We start from the raw sequence: 19,543 nt of genomic DNA, 5'->3' as shown, positions 1-19,543 counted from the left end.
TCATGTGGTGTTCCTAGGTGAAAGTTATGGTTACTTTACTTCATAGTGGCTAGAACAATCCCTTACGGGCCATTTGGATCAGCAGAAATAATCACATTCAAGCTCTGTCCCCTCAGGCACTCTCTCTTGTCACCATCTGGACCTTCCATTCCCCCTGCACTGAGAGTGTGGGGGGGGCCCAAGAACTCCCACACACTTGGGGAATCCTCAGCAGCCTCTTCAGAGCAGCCTTAAGGGCACTTTGAGCTGCTAGGGCAGTTTAAGGGGCAGGGTACTTGGAGCCTTGGTCTGTGGAATGCCATGCTCAAGGGATAAGCATGCATTTCCTAAGGGTTGTCACTATTCAAAAAAAAAAAAAAAAAAGGTTCCATGCACAGGTGCTGACCTTTACTTTTCCTCAGGGTGCTCCACCACCACTCCGCCCCAAGGCCCTGACCCTTCCCCCAAGGCCCCACCTTCGCTCTGCCTCTTCTCACCCCCGCTCTGCACCTCTCCCGAGACTCAACCCTCCCTCCACCCCTTTCCCCCAAAGCCCTGCCTTTGCTCCACTTCTTCCTGCCCCATCTCCACCTGCTCCCCGAGGCCCCCGCTTGCCCGCCACTCGCTGATCTCCACCCTCCCCCATACCCCTCCCCGAGCCACTAAACAGCTGTTTGGCAGCGCCACCTATCAGCTGTTTTGGTGGCACTGCCCAACAGCTGTGGCTGGTGGGTGCTGAGCACCCACTATTTTTTTTCCATGAGTGCTCCACCCCCAGAGCACACATGGAGTCGGTGCCTATGATTCCATGGTCATGTGGCTAGCCACATCACTCATATGACATCGTGGAAACAATGTCATAAAAGAAATCTGAATCAGATGTACAAAGAACATCCACAATTGAGTTGGATTAGGCAAGGAAGAAGAGAAAGAAAAAGAGAGGAAAGGAACTAATTAATGGATTTCTGTTTCAGTCCCACTGTTTACCGTTACAACCACTTCAAGGCCCCTTTTCTAGTGTACTGTTAATTAGCCTTAGTGGTTTTACTGCCCAGAAGTAATTAAAAATGTATATCAGTATTTATTTCTGGTAGTGTAATTTCCAAAACTGTTTTTAACTCCAGGGTCTCTATTTGATGCTGTCTCAACATCTACGACTGAGGATCATTAATTCTTAAGATGCTATTGAAGAAAGGTAGGTCACACTGCCTATTATTTTAAAAAATGTTTCAAAATTTAGCATTGCATAAATTTGTATCATGCAGAAAAAATAAAAACAAATGTACAATTAACTTAAAAAAGAAATTACACTTGTTTGAATTTGTTTTACCTCTGTTATAAGTAACACCTATATTTGCTATAACTGAAAGAGGCCAGAGAAAAATGTTACCCCCTTTTTTTTTTCAAATTTGTCCACGGTGTCTGATAAAATGTTCTAAATAGTCACTTCCATTATTTCCTGTCTGAGTGGGAGAATACCCTAATACTGAGTGACTGTCAGATTACAACATTGAAAATGTGATTGTAAACCCATAAAAACTGGCAAGAGAACTTGGGAAATAATTCAAAGTCATTTTTGAAAAACGGAATGGATTTCAAGTTGGTAGTGTCACTTTGCATTGTTTCCACCTACTTTTCAACTTACCCATCCAGCAGAGATGTAAGCAAAGGGGCCACATCTGCAAACACTGCGTCTTGAGACTCAGCAGCACTGTAAACTCTGAGGGGGAGGGAAAAGGAATGATTCATTGAACAAAAATGATCACTGTATTTCCAGTGTAATAACACAGACCAGAAAAATACACATCAGTTGCTGTGTGCCACTAACGCACAACTCAGGGTTTGCTGATGTGTTTCTATGACAACAATTACAGATTGTGTTTCAGAATACTTATTTACCTTTGAGACCGAAAGATCAGTAGAGGGAAACTACGCACTACTGTTCGGAAACTGCCTTTCCGAGCCAGGAAATGAAGAGGCAAGGAAAAAGAACTGAGCTACTACTTTGTTCAGGTAGCTGAGGCGGAGAATTTGGAGAGCACCTACAGATTATGTACAGAAGTCTCAGCTGCCTTTGATATACACTAGAAGAGAGATGCACACACTAAATGTCTTGGAGCAGGAGAGATGAAAGATCTAAAAAAGTAGTTTGCTTGTTCAGCGTGGTCCAGTGGTTAGAATAGGGGACTGGAAATCAGAATTCCTAGGTTCTACTTCTGTCTTTTGGAGGGGCTGTGGTCTTTATTACGATGTGATGGGGGGGGGGGGGAATTCCTTGGGGATATGAATTCCTTGCACCCACATAGCTGCTTCAGGGAGACAGGAAGACTGGGAACAGAGTACCTAAAAGGAATTAATCTTGCCCAATCACCAGGCCCCTGAAGGGCCCCAGCATTCTCCTTGGACCACTCCTGTCTCCCAGCTGTATTGACCCACACTTTGTTTTCTTCCAATTGTCACTTGGCTGCTGGCGACCCTGATTCCTATGTTATGACATTAAGGAAGCATAGTACTCCCTTCTGTGATCCCCTAGGGCACCAGCTGTTCTCCCAGGGAATGGGGTTACTCAGCATGTGCTCCCCCTCATAGTGTCATAGAGTTTACGGCCAGAAGTGGGCCACTTTAGGTCAGCTAATCTGACTTCATGTATAGCATAGGCCACCAACAACGCCAAGCACCCACACACTAAAGCCAACAACCAAAATGACACCAAAGTATTACAGCCCACAGGGGAATACTAGACTATTATGTGCCACAGGAAGAGAATAAAAGGGACCGAGATGCACCAGTGCTTGAGGGCCCCACAATGGCAGGAAATGGTTAAGTAAGATATACCCAGATAATCCTGGCTAGTGATCCACACCCATATGTTGCAGAGGAAGGCCAAAACCCCCAAAGTCACTGCCCAAGCTGATCTAGGGAAAAATTCCTTCCCAACTCCACATATGGCAATCAGATAGACTCTGAGCATATGAGCAAGTACCAGCCAGCTATGCACTTGAAGAGAGAAAACGCTCCATGTTCCATCTCCAGCCATGGCCATCTCTGATGCTTCAGAGGAAGGAGATCAAAGAGCCTTCCAGAATACCCTTCCTGACCCCTGCGGCTGGCTGGCTGAAACCCTGAAGTATGAGTTTAAGGAGGCATGGCACATATGTGAAGGGTTTCACAGCTGCAGAGTCAGCACCACCAACATTTCGCCTTTTCATTATTAAGTATCTATTGACATAGCTCCTTGCACCACAGCATATTATCATCTCGCAAACATCATTGAATTTATCCTCATAACACCCGTGTGAGGCAGGGAAGTGCTAACAACTCCATTTTCCAGTTGGGGAACTGAGGCACAGAGAGATAATGTGATTTGCTCAAGCAGAGGTGATGTGTAGCGGGGGCATGTGGGATCAAGTGCCCTTCCCCAGACTGGCCTGCCAGAATCAGGGAGGGAGAGGGGCTCTGTCCTTCTCTCCCTGCACCTCACATACCCCCAGCACATTTGGCTACTCTCCCTGGCAGCCGGGAGGGGAGCGGGATGGAGCTGCTTGCTTTTGCTTGAGAGAGCCTGGCTGGGAGGCAGCAGTGGCCTGCTTACTGCCCAGGGTTGGCTGCAGGCGAGAGGGACCGAGCAAGCCAGAAACATGCTGGAGGGGAGAGGGGGCTTTGGCTTGCTCGGCCACTGTCCCTGGCAGCTGGGGCAACAGCAGACCGCCCCCAGCCCGGGCCCTGCTGTCAGGGACAGGTGCCAAATGACCGGAGCCCCACTTCCCCCTCTTCATACTTAGCCCCTGTCCCCGGCAGCCGAGCCTGGGCAGGTAACATGGGGTGGGGAGACCACGGTGGTCCCGGGCTGGGTGCAGGGTGGGGGGTTTACTGGGGAGAGAAGACATGTGAGGTGGTCATATGTCCTCTCCTTTAGATTGTGCCTCCCCCTTCTCCTCCAGTATGGAGAGGCACAAGTCGCCTATGTGCCCAAGGTCACACAGGAAGACTGTGGAAGAACAGGGAATGAAGCCAATATTCCTAAGTTTCAGTTCAGTGCCTCAACCACAAGACCACCCTTCTGATAAGCATTTTTCACTGCACAGAAACAAATGTTTTTCTTTTATGTTTAGAGTTGTGTGTTGCTTTTAAAAATAAGTTTTTGTGGAATGTAATAATTAAATTGAATTAGTTCTTCCACTCCTTAGCAAGTAGCAATGATAACATAACTCTTGGACAGAAATGATGATAATACCTTAACCAACTGTACACACTTTTCAAACTCAAGTAAAGACCCCAGCTAGTTTATATAGGTTACTTCTTAATCTACCCCCTACCACCTACAGCTTCAAAAACAAAGTACTAAATGCTCAGAATCCACACCTGAAAATAACAAATCAGAACCTCCTCCATTTCTTTCTTTTCTCTTAGCATCATGACTAAGTAACTCCCTAGAGATTACAACTTGAAACAAGTACAGTCTTGTTTATACAAGATGTACAAAGATAATATGAAAATCATTATCCACACTTAAGAATTTGACATATAAATGTAGGTAGATGTCTCTTTGAACAAACTTTATTTTCTGATGCCTCCCTACTTTTCCTTCCCTTCCTGCTCAACCTTATTCTGCAATGAATGATGTATCTTTTCAAGATGTTTTAACCCATTTGCTGATTAGAAGCAGGAATTTGGGTAGCAGCAAACAACATAAAATAGTCAATTTGCATGTGATCAAATATTCTGCTGTTTGTATATGCTACATTAAAAATGTAAATTAATGAATGTCACATTCTGCTCTTTACCATTTACCTATAAGGTTCTTCAGGTGTCTATTTGACCAAGATCCCGCCACTCTGATTCATTAAATGTACAAACACAGACTAAAGTGTTTGTGTACACTGCAGATACACCTGTGTCTGGGGACCCAGTGACACAGGAACATAAAAACCGCCATGCTCAGTGAGACCCAAGTTCCATCTAGCCAAGTATCCAGCACCAGATATTTCCAAGAAAGGTGCAAGAAATACTGCAGTAGGCAGATGTGGGATAATATGTCTTCCATGAAGGTCTCATCGTAACCCTTAACAGTCAGAGATTGGTTTAGCCCCTGAAATACAAGGGTTAATAAATATCCTTTCCAAATTGTTCGTTAGCATTAACTAGTATAACTCTTGCTGTTCTTGCTACCCATAAAAACATCCAGTCTTCCTTTGAATCTCGATGAATTCTTGACCCAGATGGCATCCTGTGGCAATGAGTTCTACAGTCTAATTACATGTATGAAAAAGTATTTCCTGTTTAATAAGCAAATAGGCACTTGTCAAGCTTGATGGACAAATTCTGATTGTCTTGCTATTCCATTGACATGCTTTCAAAAAACAGAGACACCTACAAATATGCAGATATGGTAAAGCACTTATATTGAGAAAACAGTTACTGAATAACAAAACTACCTCCTGGTTATGTATGCATGCACATGCATACATTGCTGCATACTTTTCACGTCAGATCTTCAAGGTCAATCTGGTTGAACAAAAACATCCCCGAACTGTTTTTTCTCTGCTTCATTTATCACCCACACCATTTGAAATATTCATTAGCACTAAATCCCCGATCTTAAGGCAACGAGGCTCCATCTCAATTTGTCTTGAACTGATTTGATATTTCTCCCTAAAACATGTCAAAGCATCTCTCAGGAGATCCTCTGAGGACTGTTACGAAGGATTAACTGGGAAGGTGTTTATATGGGATGTGAATACTCAAATTGCCCTACATTGGTGCTGATGATATATAAAGCAGATAGAACAGAACTTAACTGACTCTTTGGTCAAGGCTAGAAACAGACGTGTTTTAATTAGTTATCTGGGACAATGGAATGTACAGCAAACCCAGGAAATCTGTTTGTACAAAATTACTTATTCTACTTGAAAGATGACAGATTCTTCCCAAAATGGATATTAATGCTAATTTCACCCTGAAAATTATTAGCTTCTTTTTTATTTTGCTAACTGATTCACTGATTAAATTATTAAAAGCATAAAATGCTGAAAGATGGAATTTTCTTCCTGAACTGAAATAAAATATTTTGACATTTATTAGTTCCATAAAAAGTTGCTAAAAAAATAAGCATTTTGAGTTCATAAGAACCATATGTTCTACTGTTTATAAAAATGAGCTGTGCTGGGACACTGAAAAAACATTCCCCCAAAACAGCATTCTTTGGGGGATTTACATTTTTTTTAAAATCCTTTTCCTGATTATCTGGGTGGTCACCACATGTCCAGAATCACAGCACCTCCAGAGTGTTTTGTAAAAGTACTACATACACGTTAATATATTGTGGCATATCTTTAACACCAAGACCTGATACTTATATTAAATGCCCAAAAACTTCATTAATAGAGTTCAGGTTGCCCAGTGATGCCTTGTGAGCTTCTACAATGTGGAGAGTGGCTAACTCAAACCTCTGAAAGCCAGGAAATGAAGAGTTACAGTACATGCCACCCCTGCAACGCAACCTTAACTCTGCCCCCTGAAGTTGGCAATAGCCAGGGAGAATGGTTCAGTAAGGTGTGGCGGTGCCATAAGAAGAAGACATGAGGATGTTCTAAGAGAATGTGTCATTATCTGTGTTGTGCACCACAGATTTGAATTCCAGCAGTGATCAGTAGGTTTCCAACTGCTATTCACTGTGTTAGGTACAGCTGTATTGAATGATGGAGGGAATAGTTGAAGCAGCCTAGCAGAACTATGCCTGTGATATGAGGAGAGTTGCATGTACACTTTGAAGGATCAAGCATACCATATTTCAGGACCAGTTCTGTAGGCTGTGTCAGTAGAGATGGCATAAGGATAGTCAAAAAAAAAGCATGCATGACAGTGGTCTCCAGGATTTAATAAGGGGTAAATGAAGGCAATGGGTCAGAAGGAATCCTTAGGGCAAGGGTGAAGGGCTGGTAACATTTCGCCAGTCAGAGGTGGTTTGTGTGGAGTAAGTTCAGTGTTCGAGTGCAGGCAAATCCTGTTTGCTACACCTGACCTAAACCCACGTTTCACCTTAGCAAAGAGATGGTGTTAGACTTTGTCCTATAGCGCTCAAGTGCTCTGCTCCCAGAGCGTTCAGCAGCATCTGTAAGGGCAGAGTGCTAATTTGTGTATTATTGGGGTGTTGGGGCATCACTCCAAGAGGGCAGAGATAAGGTTGTGTTGTGTGTGCAGTGAATACCTTAATTTTGTATTTCCTGGGTTTCACAGATTTAAGTTTGCATTACCTTAACTCCTCATTTCAGGGTTTCCAGAGGTTCAAGTTTAGCCATTCTCCACATTCTGGAGGGGCATGAGGCACCACTGCATAACCTTAACTCTGCATTAAGCATGTCATCTTGACCTACGCAACGACTGAGACATCATACTGCCTGGAAACACTCTTGCTTCAACAGAGGCCTAGTTTTGCGGCAGATGTACATTTTACTCTTTTAGGAACATCAGTTTGGCACACGCAGACCTGGAGTTCTAAACTATCTTTAAAATCTTTTTCACTATTGCTTCCCTAAAAGGGCAATGAGATAAATCCTACGCAACTGGGATCAATGCAGGGTGCATCAGAGCCATAGTTTGAGCCCCATGTGTGCACAAAATAATGTTACAAGAATAAGGTGATTTTATAAAATGCTGTTTTTTTAGGAGTGCGGGCACTATATCTGAGGAACACCTTACTCAAAAGACCTCAAATTTGGACTACCACCACCACCACCACCTAGCACTTCCATGAGAAATGGCAAGTTCCAAGACAATCCAAGTCAGCATGTGGATTTTTTGAGAGCTCGAAACAGTCCACCTTTAAAAAGAAAGTGATGCTTAATCTTAACTATAGCAGAGCTGGGGCTTCACTACAATTCCAAATTGTGGGTAGCAAGGATAGACTAATGGACTGAACACTGGACTAAGATTCAAAACACGCAGGGTTTTTTTTTCCATAGATACTAAGGTCAGAAGGGACCATTATGATCATCTAGTCTGACCTCCTGCACAACGCTGGCCACAGAATCTCACCCACCCACTCCTGCGAAAAACCTCACCTATGCCTGAGCTATTGAAGTCCTCAAATCGTGGTTCAAAGACTTCAAGGAGCAGAGAATCCTCCAGCAAGTGACCCGTGCCGCATGCTATAGAGGAAGGCGAAAAACCTCCAGGGCCTCTTCCAATCTGCCCTGGAGGAAAATTCCTTCCCGACCCCAAATATGGCGATCAGCTAAACCCTGAGCATATGGGCAAGATTCACCAGCCAGATACTACAGAAAATTCTTTCCTGGGTAAGTCACAGATGCTTGGCTCAGTCACAGATGTCCTCTGTGACCTTGGGCAAGTTACTTAATCTATCCTGTGGCTCAGTTCCTCATCTGTAAAATGGGGATTATAGTACTTTCCTATTTCAGAGTGATGTTGTGAAGATTAACAATTGCAATGTGCTCAGATACCACTATGATGAGGGTCATATCAGTACCTAAGATAGATATTAAATTTGGAATATTAGCTCTCTTCTTCATTTGGAATTGTAGGATGAAAACACTATCTAATCTAATTTCTGCAGTGCTTTGTGTCATGGGAAGCACCTCATCACCAAATAAATGAGAAAAATGAGCATGTTATACTATCAACTCCTGCTAAGAAATCAATTTTTATATTTACAGAATCTCACAACAATCCAGAAAGCGTTTCAAGATCACCCACCTGTCAAACTGAAATGTCTTGTTGATCAAAGTATGACCAGGACGATTGCATTTTACAAGGACAGTTTCCTAACAGAAAAACAAAGTGGTTACAATTAGAACATATAGCATAAGTGAACATACAACAAGAAGCCCCTCTTCTGGCCAAGTTCATCATCAGAAGCAAGCTCCCCACAGACCTGGATCCACCAACAGAAAATGGCACCAGACCTGCCAAAACAATGATGCAAAACCTGCAAACATATCTCCACTGCTACAATGATCAATACCCCTGACAATACACATTTCAAGACCCATGGGTCCTACGCATGTTTATCACAATGTGTGATAAGACAGGAGACATTCCAGAAGACTGGAAAAGGTCAAATATAGTGCCCATCTATAAAAAGGGAAATAAGGACAACCTGGGGAATTATAGACCAGACAGCTTAACTTCTGTACCTGGAAAGATAATGGAGCAAATAATTAAGCAATCAATTTGCAAACAGCTAGAAGATAATAAGGTGATAAGTAACAGTCAGCATGGATTTGTCAAGAACAAATCATGTCAAACCAACCTGATAACTTTCTATGACAGGGTAACAAGCCTTGTGGATGGGGGGAAGCGGTAGATGCGGGTACATCTTGACTTTAGTAAGGCTTTTGATACTGTCTCTATGACCTTCTCATAAACAAACTAGGGAAATACAACCTAGATGGAGCTACTATAAGGTGGGTGCATAACTCCTAGAAAATCGTTCCCAGAGAATAGTTATCAGTGATTCATAGTCAAAGCTGGAAGGGCGTAACGAGTGGGGTCCCGCAGGGATCGGTTCTGGATCCGGTTCTGTTCAATATCTTCATCAATGATTTAGATAATGGCATAGAGAGTACACTTATAAAGTTTGCAGATGATACCAAGCTGGGAGGGGTTGAAAGTGCTTTGGAGGATAGGATTAAAATTCAAAATGATCTGGACAAACTGGAGAAAGGATCTGAAGTAAATAGGATGAAATTCAGTAAGAACAAATGCAAAGTACTCCACTTAGGAAGAACAATAAGTTGCACACATATAAAATGGGAAATGACTGCCTAGGAAGGAGTACTGCGGAAAGGGATCTGGGGGTCATAGTGGATCACAAGCTAAATATGAGTCAACAGTGTCACGCTGTTGCAAAAAAAGCAAACATCATTCTGGGATGTATTAGCAGGAGTACTGTAAGCAAGAAACGAGAAGTAATTCTTTCGCTCTACTCCGCGCTGATTAGGCCTCAACTGGAGTATTGTGTCCAGTTCTGGGTGCCACATTTCAGGAAAGATGTAGACAAATTGGAGAAAGTCCAGAGAAGAGGAACAAAAATGGTTAAAGGTTTAGAAAACATGACATATGAGGGAAGATTGAAAACATTGGGTTTGTTTAGTCTGGAGAAGAGAAGACTGAGGGGGGACATGATAATTTTCAAGTACATAAAAGATTGTTACAAGGAGGAGGGAAAAAAATTGTTCTTCTTAACCTCTGAGGACAAGAAGCAGTGGGCTTAAGTTGCAGCAAGAAAGGTTTAGGCTGGACATTAGGAAAAACTTCCTAACTATCAGAGTGGTTAAGCACCAGAATAAATTGCCTAAGGAGGTGGTGGAATCTCCATCATTGGGGATTTTTAAGAGCAGGTTGGACAAACACCTGTCAGGGATGACCTAGATAATACTTAGTCCTGCCTTGAGTGCAGGGGACTGGACTAGATGACCTCTCGAGGTCCCTTCCAGTTCTATGATTCTATGTGATGTACCTCATCCAGTGCACCAAATGCCCCAACACCTACTATTTGGTGAAACCAGACAATCACTACACTCTTGAATGAACTCACACAGAAAGATGATAAAAAACAAAAACACCGCATCACCCATGGACAACACTCTTCACAAAATGATCATTCCATATCTGACCTCTCAGACTCTGTCCTCAAAGGAAATCTGCACAGCACCTTCAAAAGATGAGTGTGGGAGCTTAAATTCATACCTTTTCTAGACACTAAAAATCATATTTTTAAAGATACTGGATTTATGGCTCATTACAACAATCTGTAACCCCCAACCCCCCTTTTTTGTCCTGTTACTGCAAAGGTGACACTCTGAGTACCTTTCCCAGACCTGAAGAAGAGCTCTGTGTAAGCTCAAAAGCTTGTCTCTCTCACCAACAGAAGTTGGTCCAATAAAAGATAGCACCTCACCCACCTTGTCTCAAGAAATGTCTACTGTGTTTAAAGTTTCAACATACAGCATGAATTTAGGAATTATCGTACTAGAAAAGACCACCTGGTCTCAGGCTTTGTTTTCATTAGGAACTTGTGTCGGTACTACGCCACTCAGGGTGTGGAAAATCCACACCCTGAACGATGTAGTTATACCAACCTAACCCCTGGTGTAGACAGTGCTATATTGATGGGAGGACTTCTCCTGTTGACATAGCTACCGCCTCACGGGAAGGTAAAGTACCTATGCCAACGAGAGAAGCTCTTGTCGGCATATGCTGTGTTTTCACTGAAGCACTGCAGCAGCGCAACTGCGCCACAGCATTGTAATTGGAGACCTGCCCTTATATCCTGTTTCCAGCATTCACCAATTCTTGATGTGTCAGAGAAAAATCACAAAATTTCCATAATGCAGCTAATTGCTTAGATTGTAAACTCTTACTTAGATTGTATACTCTCTTGGGCAAGAGCAATCTTTTTGTTCTGTGTTGAAAGTACAGCGCCTTGTACAATGGGGTACTGGTCCATGAGTGGGGTTCCTAGAGACTACCACCATACAAATAATAATAATAAAGAGCAATAATGTTCTTCATGACTGTTGCCAGCGATCAGTCTATATCCAGGGGTTGAGGCAGTCAGAAGATTTTAACTGTTCAAAAACTTACATAGGAAAATGTTTTCAGAACTTTTTTCCCCCTACAGTTCAACCAGCTCTATCTTAAATAATAAGAATCAATACCTTTTGTAGTTGCCCTCTTAACTATTTTAACTGCAGGTGGTACTGTCATTCATATAGAAGACCATATATGAAAAATGCCACTTCTGGGCCTGATTATTTACTCATATTTTTGTGCCCACAATTGAACTGCAGATGAAATTACATAGAAATATCATGGTAATCCACAGTGGAGAAAAGGGACATAGTAAAATTGCTGGTGTTCAATGAGACTTGAGTAAAATACAATTTCTAAATGTATTATGTAGTAGTTTTTGCAAGTGTCAGTGGCTCTTTAAAGCCTAGGCAGAGTGCAAACACAGCACCTTGGCATAACTCAAATCCTGGAGTGCTTTTCTGCTCTCCTCAAATGTGTTTTTAACTGCAGACAAAAATAAAGTACAATCACAAAGATTTTCAGTATTTCCCCCAACAGCTCAAGGGGTGGCACATAAAATATTTTTAATGACAACTCATCCGATGCCAAGGAGTTTCATAGCTACCTCAGATTTTATTATATTTTACTGGAGTGCAGAAGAAAAATCTATTATGTTTCCAATAACACAGAATCAGAAAACTAACTTGGAGGGGTAACATTAATACCTTTCAAATAACAACTCAAACCAGTGGCTGAGTGTGCTCCCAATACTCTGAATGATGGGCTATATCGTTGAACCAATGTCTCTACATAATAATATGCCCAGCACACAGGTGGCTAATAAATCAGGGAGAACAACACCGCAGATGCCTGAATTTCTTATGTTGAATTTACAAGTCCTGCTTCCTCAAGGAAGACAAGTATTGGTGTACCATTGCTGATTTACCTACACCAAACTCACCCTGTAGATTCAACTAACCTAGGATGGACAATATATTGGGCAAATTTAGAGGAGATATAAACGGTGGTGGAGATATAAATCAGTGGGAGCTGGTGTACCTGACAAATGTAGAGAGAAGAAAGGTGGAGTTGTTACAGAAAAATAAACCAACAAGTTGTGGAGCGAAAGTCAGGGGTGTGAGGTGGGGCAGTGGATTTATGAAAATATTTTCTGATTCAGAAATGGAAATCTATTTTCAGAACAGTTTCCTTCCAAAATAAGTAATGAAAGAGAAAAAAATCCCACTTGTTTAGCACAGGAAGGAAAAATGTGTTTGTGGGCAGAGGTTTTGATAGGGGAATGTATGGTAAGCTTCCTTCTTTAGGGGCTTAGTATGGCTTAAGACAGCTTCCATTACTGCTGGCCAACAGCAGCTCTGCAGGTTTCTCTAGATACACAACTATGGAGGTTACTCCCTATCCAGACGGAGCAATTTCCCTGTTAGTAGTGGCCACGAAATACCTACAGTTGTATTATACAGCCATCCAAGAGTGCTTCCTCTTCTAGTGGCAGTCACAGACTCCTCCCAGTCCAAATGCCATTATGGCAATTAGGCTCATGGAAATGATGTCAGGTTACACCCTAAATAAGGCTAAGATTTTGTCACGGTTATTTTTAGTAAAAGTCACGGACAGGTCACAGGCAACAAACAAAATTCACAAAGACCGTGACTTTTACTAAAAATAACTGTACAAGCCTCGGCAGAGGCGCACAGCCACAGCCCCCACCATGGGGCAGGGGCGCACGGCCCTGGCGGCAGACCCCACTGCGGGGCTATGTGGGGAGCATAGCCCCAGCTCCAGCTTCAGCTGCTGACAGCTGAAACAGTCACGGAGGTCCGGTAAAGTCACGGAATCCGTGACTGTCGTGAGCTCCATGACTAAATCGTAGCCTTAATCATAAATATTCTCAGTCTGCCCCTGACACACCAATGTGAGGAGCTCTGGCTAAGTGAAATTCAGAGAACCAAGGAAAGAAATTTAAATGACTTGTGAGGACCAAAGATGAAGTCTCTGGGTCTGACAGACCCATAACAGAGTTGTCACCTAGGAAGAGAAGGTTCCTATTGGGCTGAAAATTTACATTCACTCAGTACTATTCCCAAAAAACAATAGGAGTCCCTCTGCATCATCTTTGTTACTGGAAGAAAGGCTCTCTCTCACCAACCATCTCCTCTTGAACACCTCAAAAAAGAAGAAGTTTTAAAAGTGATTTAACAGAGAAAAATAGGCACCCAGTTCACTCCTGGGGGAATTCTGTGCCAAAAAAATTAAATTCTGCACCCAATACTTTAAAATTCTGCATATTTTATTTGCCAAAATAACACAATATAATGATGCCAGTTTCAATTATTTTGGTAATTTATTTCAAAAAAACTGTCAGCATGTATGTCTTTTCGAATTTTTTTTTTGACAAATAGATTCCTTACTAGGCATATTAATACAGAACTTTGAGTAATAATTCATTTAAACAACAATACAGAAGCACATTTCCCACAGCCCTAAGAATCAGTGCAAAGGCTTGGGGGAGTCAGGGGTAATGGAGGAGCTTCTTTTTCTTCAGTGCTTAGCCAGATAGTTGGCTGTAGCAAGTGTTCGCCATTTGGTCCGTTCCTCACAACCGCAAAGGCTTGATGGCCTCAGAGTCCAACATCGAAACAGACTTGATGAACCCATAATAGGGGGTCTACCTCTGGGCTGCCTCCACTCCTCGGTTGGTGGAATTTCATCCCAGATGTTACAAGCCACCTGGAGAAAGGCGTTCACTGGAACATCTTGTGGCATCCTTGTGACATGTCTGAAAAGTGTAAGGCGCCGCCTGCGGACAATGGCCCCAGTAGTCTGTAGACCCAAATGACCATAAACATCTGCATTACGGATGAAGTCATTCCACTTTATGGCCATTATACGACATTCACATTTTGTGTGGAAAGCCTCCAGCTTTGTCCAGTCTATGCGGCGTAGTGTCCATGTTTTGCAGCCGTACAACAGCATGGGAAGGATACAGCCCCCCCGACCCCGTCTGACCTGTACCTCATCGTGGTGGGGGGGTGTAACATCTGAAGTAGGGGATTGTTCGTTGGAGCTATGCTATCAGCGATGAAAGCTTGTGCAAAATATTACCTTAGGCATTATGCGAGGTGGACAGATCCAATGTGAACCCTGAAAATGATGGCTAACACAGGCAGCGAAGATGCAGGGCAGCAGCTGCACCTAGCTACCCGAGGTGAGTCAGAAAGACTCAACAGCTTGGGTCACACAGCGTGGAGCTAGTACTGGTAGACCAGGAAAAGGGTCCCACGACTGCACTTCTGTCTCATCCTAATGGGACAAGGTATTTCCTGGGATAATCATTCACTCTTGTTTTTTTGACCATGAATAACCTAGTATTCAGCACCAGGGTTAAAGCCCCTGCCTTACTTTCAGCTGTAGATGCCTTGTTGATTTCATCTCCCCTTGGTGCAAACATGACGGGTTTGTGCCAAAGCCTTCTGGGGACACGCATCCTCTGACGTCAGCTGGCAAGTCTGCAGTACATTATGACAATGCATCCAAGTGTATCTCGGATCTCCAACAGTCCACCAAAATTGCAACTCAGAATGTTGCAACTCTTCACAGGCATGATCATCAGGTCGCTGTCTCATGCAAAATGGACCGTCTTGGTACATCAATCACAGGACTAACCGAAGCAAGGCCAATAGATCACGGACGTCATGAGGTGGAAGATTCTTTACTTCTGTATTCTGGCAGCCCCAACCATTTATATGGGGTAGCAAGGCCAAGTCTTTCCTGACAACCTAGATGCTTGGGTCTCCTTGTTTACTTACTGCATGTCTTAAACATCGGCACAGTTACCTCACTCATAGTAGTCTATGCGCCGACAGAGGAATCTGTTGACTCAGTTAAAGATCATTTCTACGATCAATTGGAACATCCAGTATGCACAGTCCCTCCACATGATAATCTCACGATCCTGGGAGACCTAAATGCAGTTACTGGCTCCCTGAGAACTGGGTTTAAGCAGGTCATTGGTTATTATGGTTCAGGAACACCCAGTGATAAGTCTCGCCACTAGCTTACATTTCTGTATCTCCCAGAATCTTTCCATTCTTGGGCCATGGTTCAAGCAGCGACGCATATGCCAGATGTCATGGATCTCTCATGATGGCGTCACTCAGAAGGAGTTGGACCACATCATTACATTAAATAGGCATCTCTTCGCCTCCTGTAGAGTATATCATGGGGCAAAATGCGCAGCGAACACAAATCACCATCTAATGGTCGTCCATATGGTGTTGATACTCCAACGAGCAGGTAAGCCCTCTGTGATGATGAAGAACTTTGACATCGACTCACTCCGTGTGCCAGGTTTAGCCAACAGTTTTTGTATCCACGTCAGCAACAGATTCTCTGCTCTAGCTAATCTGCCAGACAACATGGAGGTTGACTGGTCCCTGTTCACTTCTACCCTCAACCAATCTGCTGAGCAGACGATTGGCTATAGACATCCAGCATGCCGACCACGGTTATCAGAGGAGGCTTTCCAGATAATTAAATTGAAGGCCGTAGCCCACCAGCATGGTCATAAGCGCACTCATAATCAGCTGAAGCAAAAATTTAACACCCTGGCACTCTGCAATCGCAAGGCATATTATAACCAAGTGGCAGATGATGTCAAATTTGGCTTAGCCAGGGGCGACTTGAAGCCAGCATTCTGCGCCATTCGCAACCTCAGTGGTCAAGAGATAGTCACTACAAACGGCATCCTGAATGACAGCCAAGGCCATCCATGTAAATCGGATGATGACATTCTCTCGCGCTGGGTGGAACATTATCACAGTGTCCTGAACCATCCTCCAGCTGCTGCTTGTTCAGAGCTAGATGATCTGGCAGTCATTGCGGTTCCGGATCCAGATATTTGTATTGATGCACCAACACTGGATGAAGTGAAGTGTGCCACCTCTAAACTGAAAAACAGATGTGCAGCTGGTGCTAATGGCATTCCCTCAGAGCTGCTAAAATGTGCTATTGATCCTGTAGCAGAATCACTTCTGGCCATCTTTCGTCTGGTGTGGAGAACTGGAACCCTGCCAACTGCATGGAAGGACGGTATTGTGATCTCACTCTATAAGGGCAAGGGACCGCGCAGCGAATGTAAGAGCTATAGGCTGATCACCTTGCTCTCCGTTTCAGGGAAGGTGTTTGCGTATGTTTTGCTGGCATGCCTGGAGCCTTTGCTAAATCAGAAGCGTCGTCCCCAACAGTCAGGCTTTACGAGGAACAGGTCCACATTAGACACCATTTTGGCCCTTCGCTTGTTGTCAGAGATACATTGCGAGTCCAGGAAGCCCCTGCACGTAGCGTATGTTGATCTTTAGGCTGCATTTGATTCAGTAGACCGTGTTGTGTTATGGAAGGCCTTAAAGGGGGTAGGTGTCCCTACCACTCTGCTGGACTTGATTAGAGAGCTGCATAATGGAACCACTGCCCGTGTTCGTCTGGGGAACCAGATGTCAGTGCCTTTTAAATCGGTATCTGGTGTTAGGCAGGGTTGTGTTCTGGCCCCTGCACTCTTTTGTCGGGCAATGGATTTCATAATGCAGCATTCCGTCAGGTCCATAGGCATTGAGATTGGTGATCTCTTGCTCACAGACCTTGACTAAACTGATGACATTGTTCTTTTAGTACAGAGCCCCGACAGGGTTCGTGAGGCACTCTAGCATATGGAGGAGGAGTCAGCAAAGATTGGTCTCCATGTTTCATGGTCAAAGACAAAACTGCAAAATCTAGGACCAGGTCCACCTGAAATTCCTCTCTCTTTGAACAACGAAACCATCAAATCAGTTTCCAGCTTTTGCTATCTTGGTTCTATACATACCAGCTCCTCCAATTCTTACATGGAGGTTCTCCATCGGATTGGCATCACAGCATCTGCCATGGGCCGTTTACAACGGCTATGGAATCAACATCATCTTAGTATGACAACCAAGTTCAGGATTTATTCGTGCTGTATCCTTCCCAATGGAGGAGCTGAGAGGAAGTAATTGCTGGGAAGGAGCCTGGGAGTGAACCTGAAGGGTTTTGGATGTGGGTGGGAGAAGTATGAAAGAGGTGTTTTTTTGGGGGGAGTGGGAAAGGGATTATTAGGAAGTTGTGGAGCCTTCCACCATGCAGACCCTGTCTGACCCCTAGCCTCTCCCATTCAGCCAGGAATGGCTGCCCCTGTCCCCCTGCACCTCCACTTCCCACTCAGCCAGGCATGGCTGCCCCTGTCATTGCGCAGTAATCCCCCAGGAGTACTAGTTGCTCTCTCCTCTCTGCAGACCCAATACACTAGTCACTCCCACAGGCAGAATATTCTCAGTGAGAGACAGGGACAAGTAGAGGATAAGAAGTTGCAGAGTGCATAAAGTAATGGCCTCATTTATAGAAACTCCCTTTCACCCAAGCTGCTATACAACTTTGGGGATGCTCATTGGTGTTGATCTGTCCCACAGTTAGGTCAACCTGGTGCACAGCCAATACCTACATCCTTCCAAAGCTCAAAAAGATGGATAACCTCTACTAAAGAGAGTCCACAATAAGCAACTGCCATCCCCACACCGCCAGCTTCAAGATAAGTCGTTGTTACTGTTCAGTTGAACAGTTAGGCTTACCACATGAAAACATAGAAGCAGCCTTGCCAACCAAATGTTGAATGAGAAAATCTGAAAACCCAGACATATGCTCTTTCAAATCTCACAAGCCAACAGATTTGAATTAAATAAGAAATTAAACAAGAAAATACCTTGGAGACAGTCACCCTGGAGCCCTGATGCAATAGCCAGATTCTCCATATGAAAATGATTTTATTTATAGATGTAATCTAAGGCTTTAAAATCTTGAATTAGCTCAGAAATTGAAAATAAATACTGTGCTGTACAGCCAATAAAAACCTAAACCCTTTTTAGATTTTGGGTTTGAAATAATGACTCTGAAGACAAGACATACAAGACTGTAAAAAAGATCACTTGCCTCTTTTCCAGATTTAATTATAAGAATCCCTAAATAAACAGGATGGAAGTTACTTGAATTTTACTCTTCTCTGAACAGACTCAATCCCTCTTACCTCCTTCCCAAATCCAAGGTCATTTTGGCCAGGTTTCAGCGCTGCCTATACTACAGTTTAATCTGCATTACGCAAAACCTTATTCAACACAGTTCTTGATAGGTAGGTAGAAAGAGTCCACCTACCGCTATAGATATATCTGTGTTGGGACAGGGTTGCAATGGAACTGTCCCCCTTTGTCATGGTTAAAACACAGCTCAGTCTTGCAGCGGAGACAGGACAGAATCATGACATATCTAAAGTTCTAGCACAGTTCAGGGACATGGTCAAAACATAGTTAGAGCCCATCTGTAAGACCAAACTATATTTTACTATGTAGGAGAACTGTCTTGTGACTTGGTCCCCCAACACACCTGTATTTGTACTGCAGATGGGCTCTAATGAGAAGAGCATAGACAAGTGCCTAACCATGCTATAAGCACAATTTTGTGAAATATTTTATAACATGATTAGGCCCTACCTACAATGGTCTAGGAAACACTGCTAGCCTCTTGCTAGCAAGATCCATTATTCAATATGGTTCTGGCTAATGTGCTTCTAGTGCCAGTTTGACAGGGCCTTGCAGAGAGGGAGGAGGAATATGCAATAAATAATCATATTTTGCACTATTAGAGTACCTCATCATTGTATCTACAATAAGTTTATGGTACACACAATAGCATTATAACATCCTTGTGTGATAGATACTACTATATCCCTTTAGCAGATGGGGAAACTGAGGCATCAATAACAGAGCAGAGAATAGAGCCCAGGAGTATTAACATTCAATATGATGCTCTAATCACCTGAGTATCCTCAGAACAACTGAGTTTGAAGTCTAGCTAGGACTTTTGTCCTTACCTGTAACCTGTACCTTCAGGATCGTCAGAGATGAGCAAAAAGTCCTGAAAGGCAGTCATAATTACAGCCTATCAATTTAAAAAA

At 43.4% G+C, this 19,543-nt stretch overlaps 1 protein-coding gene across 2 annotated transcripts in view; it reads right to left on the bottom strand.

Annotated features, from left to right (window-relative positions):
- KIF25 (kinesin family member 25) overlaps positions 1 to 19,543 on the bottom strand; it is a 70,102-nt gene that overhangs the window by 21,647 nt on the left and 28,912 nt on the right. For both annotated transcript variants that reach the window (XM_073337945.2, XM_073337946.2), the window contains 2 exons: positions 8,692 to 8,759; positions 1,625 to 1,699 (listed from right to left, as the gene is read on the bottom strand). In XM_073337945.2, coding sequence (XP_073194046.1) covers positions 1,625 to 1,699; positions 8,692 to 8,759 — 143 coding nt within the window. The remainder of the gene's footprint in view (positions 1 to 1,624; positions 1,700 to 8,691; positions 8,760 to 19,543) is intronic.

Source organism: Lepidochelys kempii, chromosome 3 (assembly GCF_965140285.1).
Source record: "Lepidochelys kempii isolate rLepKem1 chromosome 3, rLepKem1.hap1, whole genome shotgun sequence".
Taxonomy (NCBI): domain Eukaryota; kingdom Metazoa; phylum Chordata; order Testudines; family Cheloniidae; genus Lepidochelys; species Lepidochelys kempii.
The sequence above is the reverse complement of the archived record's forward strand: the minus strand, read 5'-3'. Positions and strand labels throughout refer to the sequence as shown.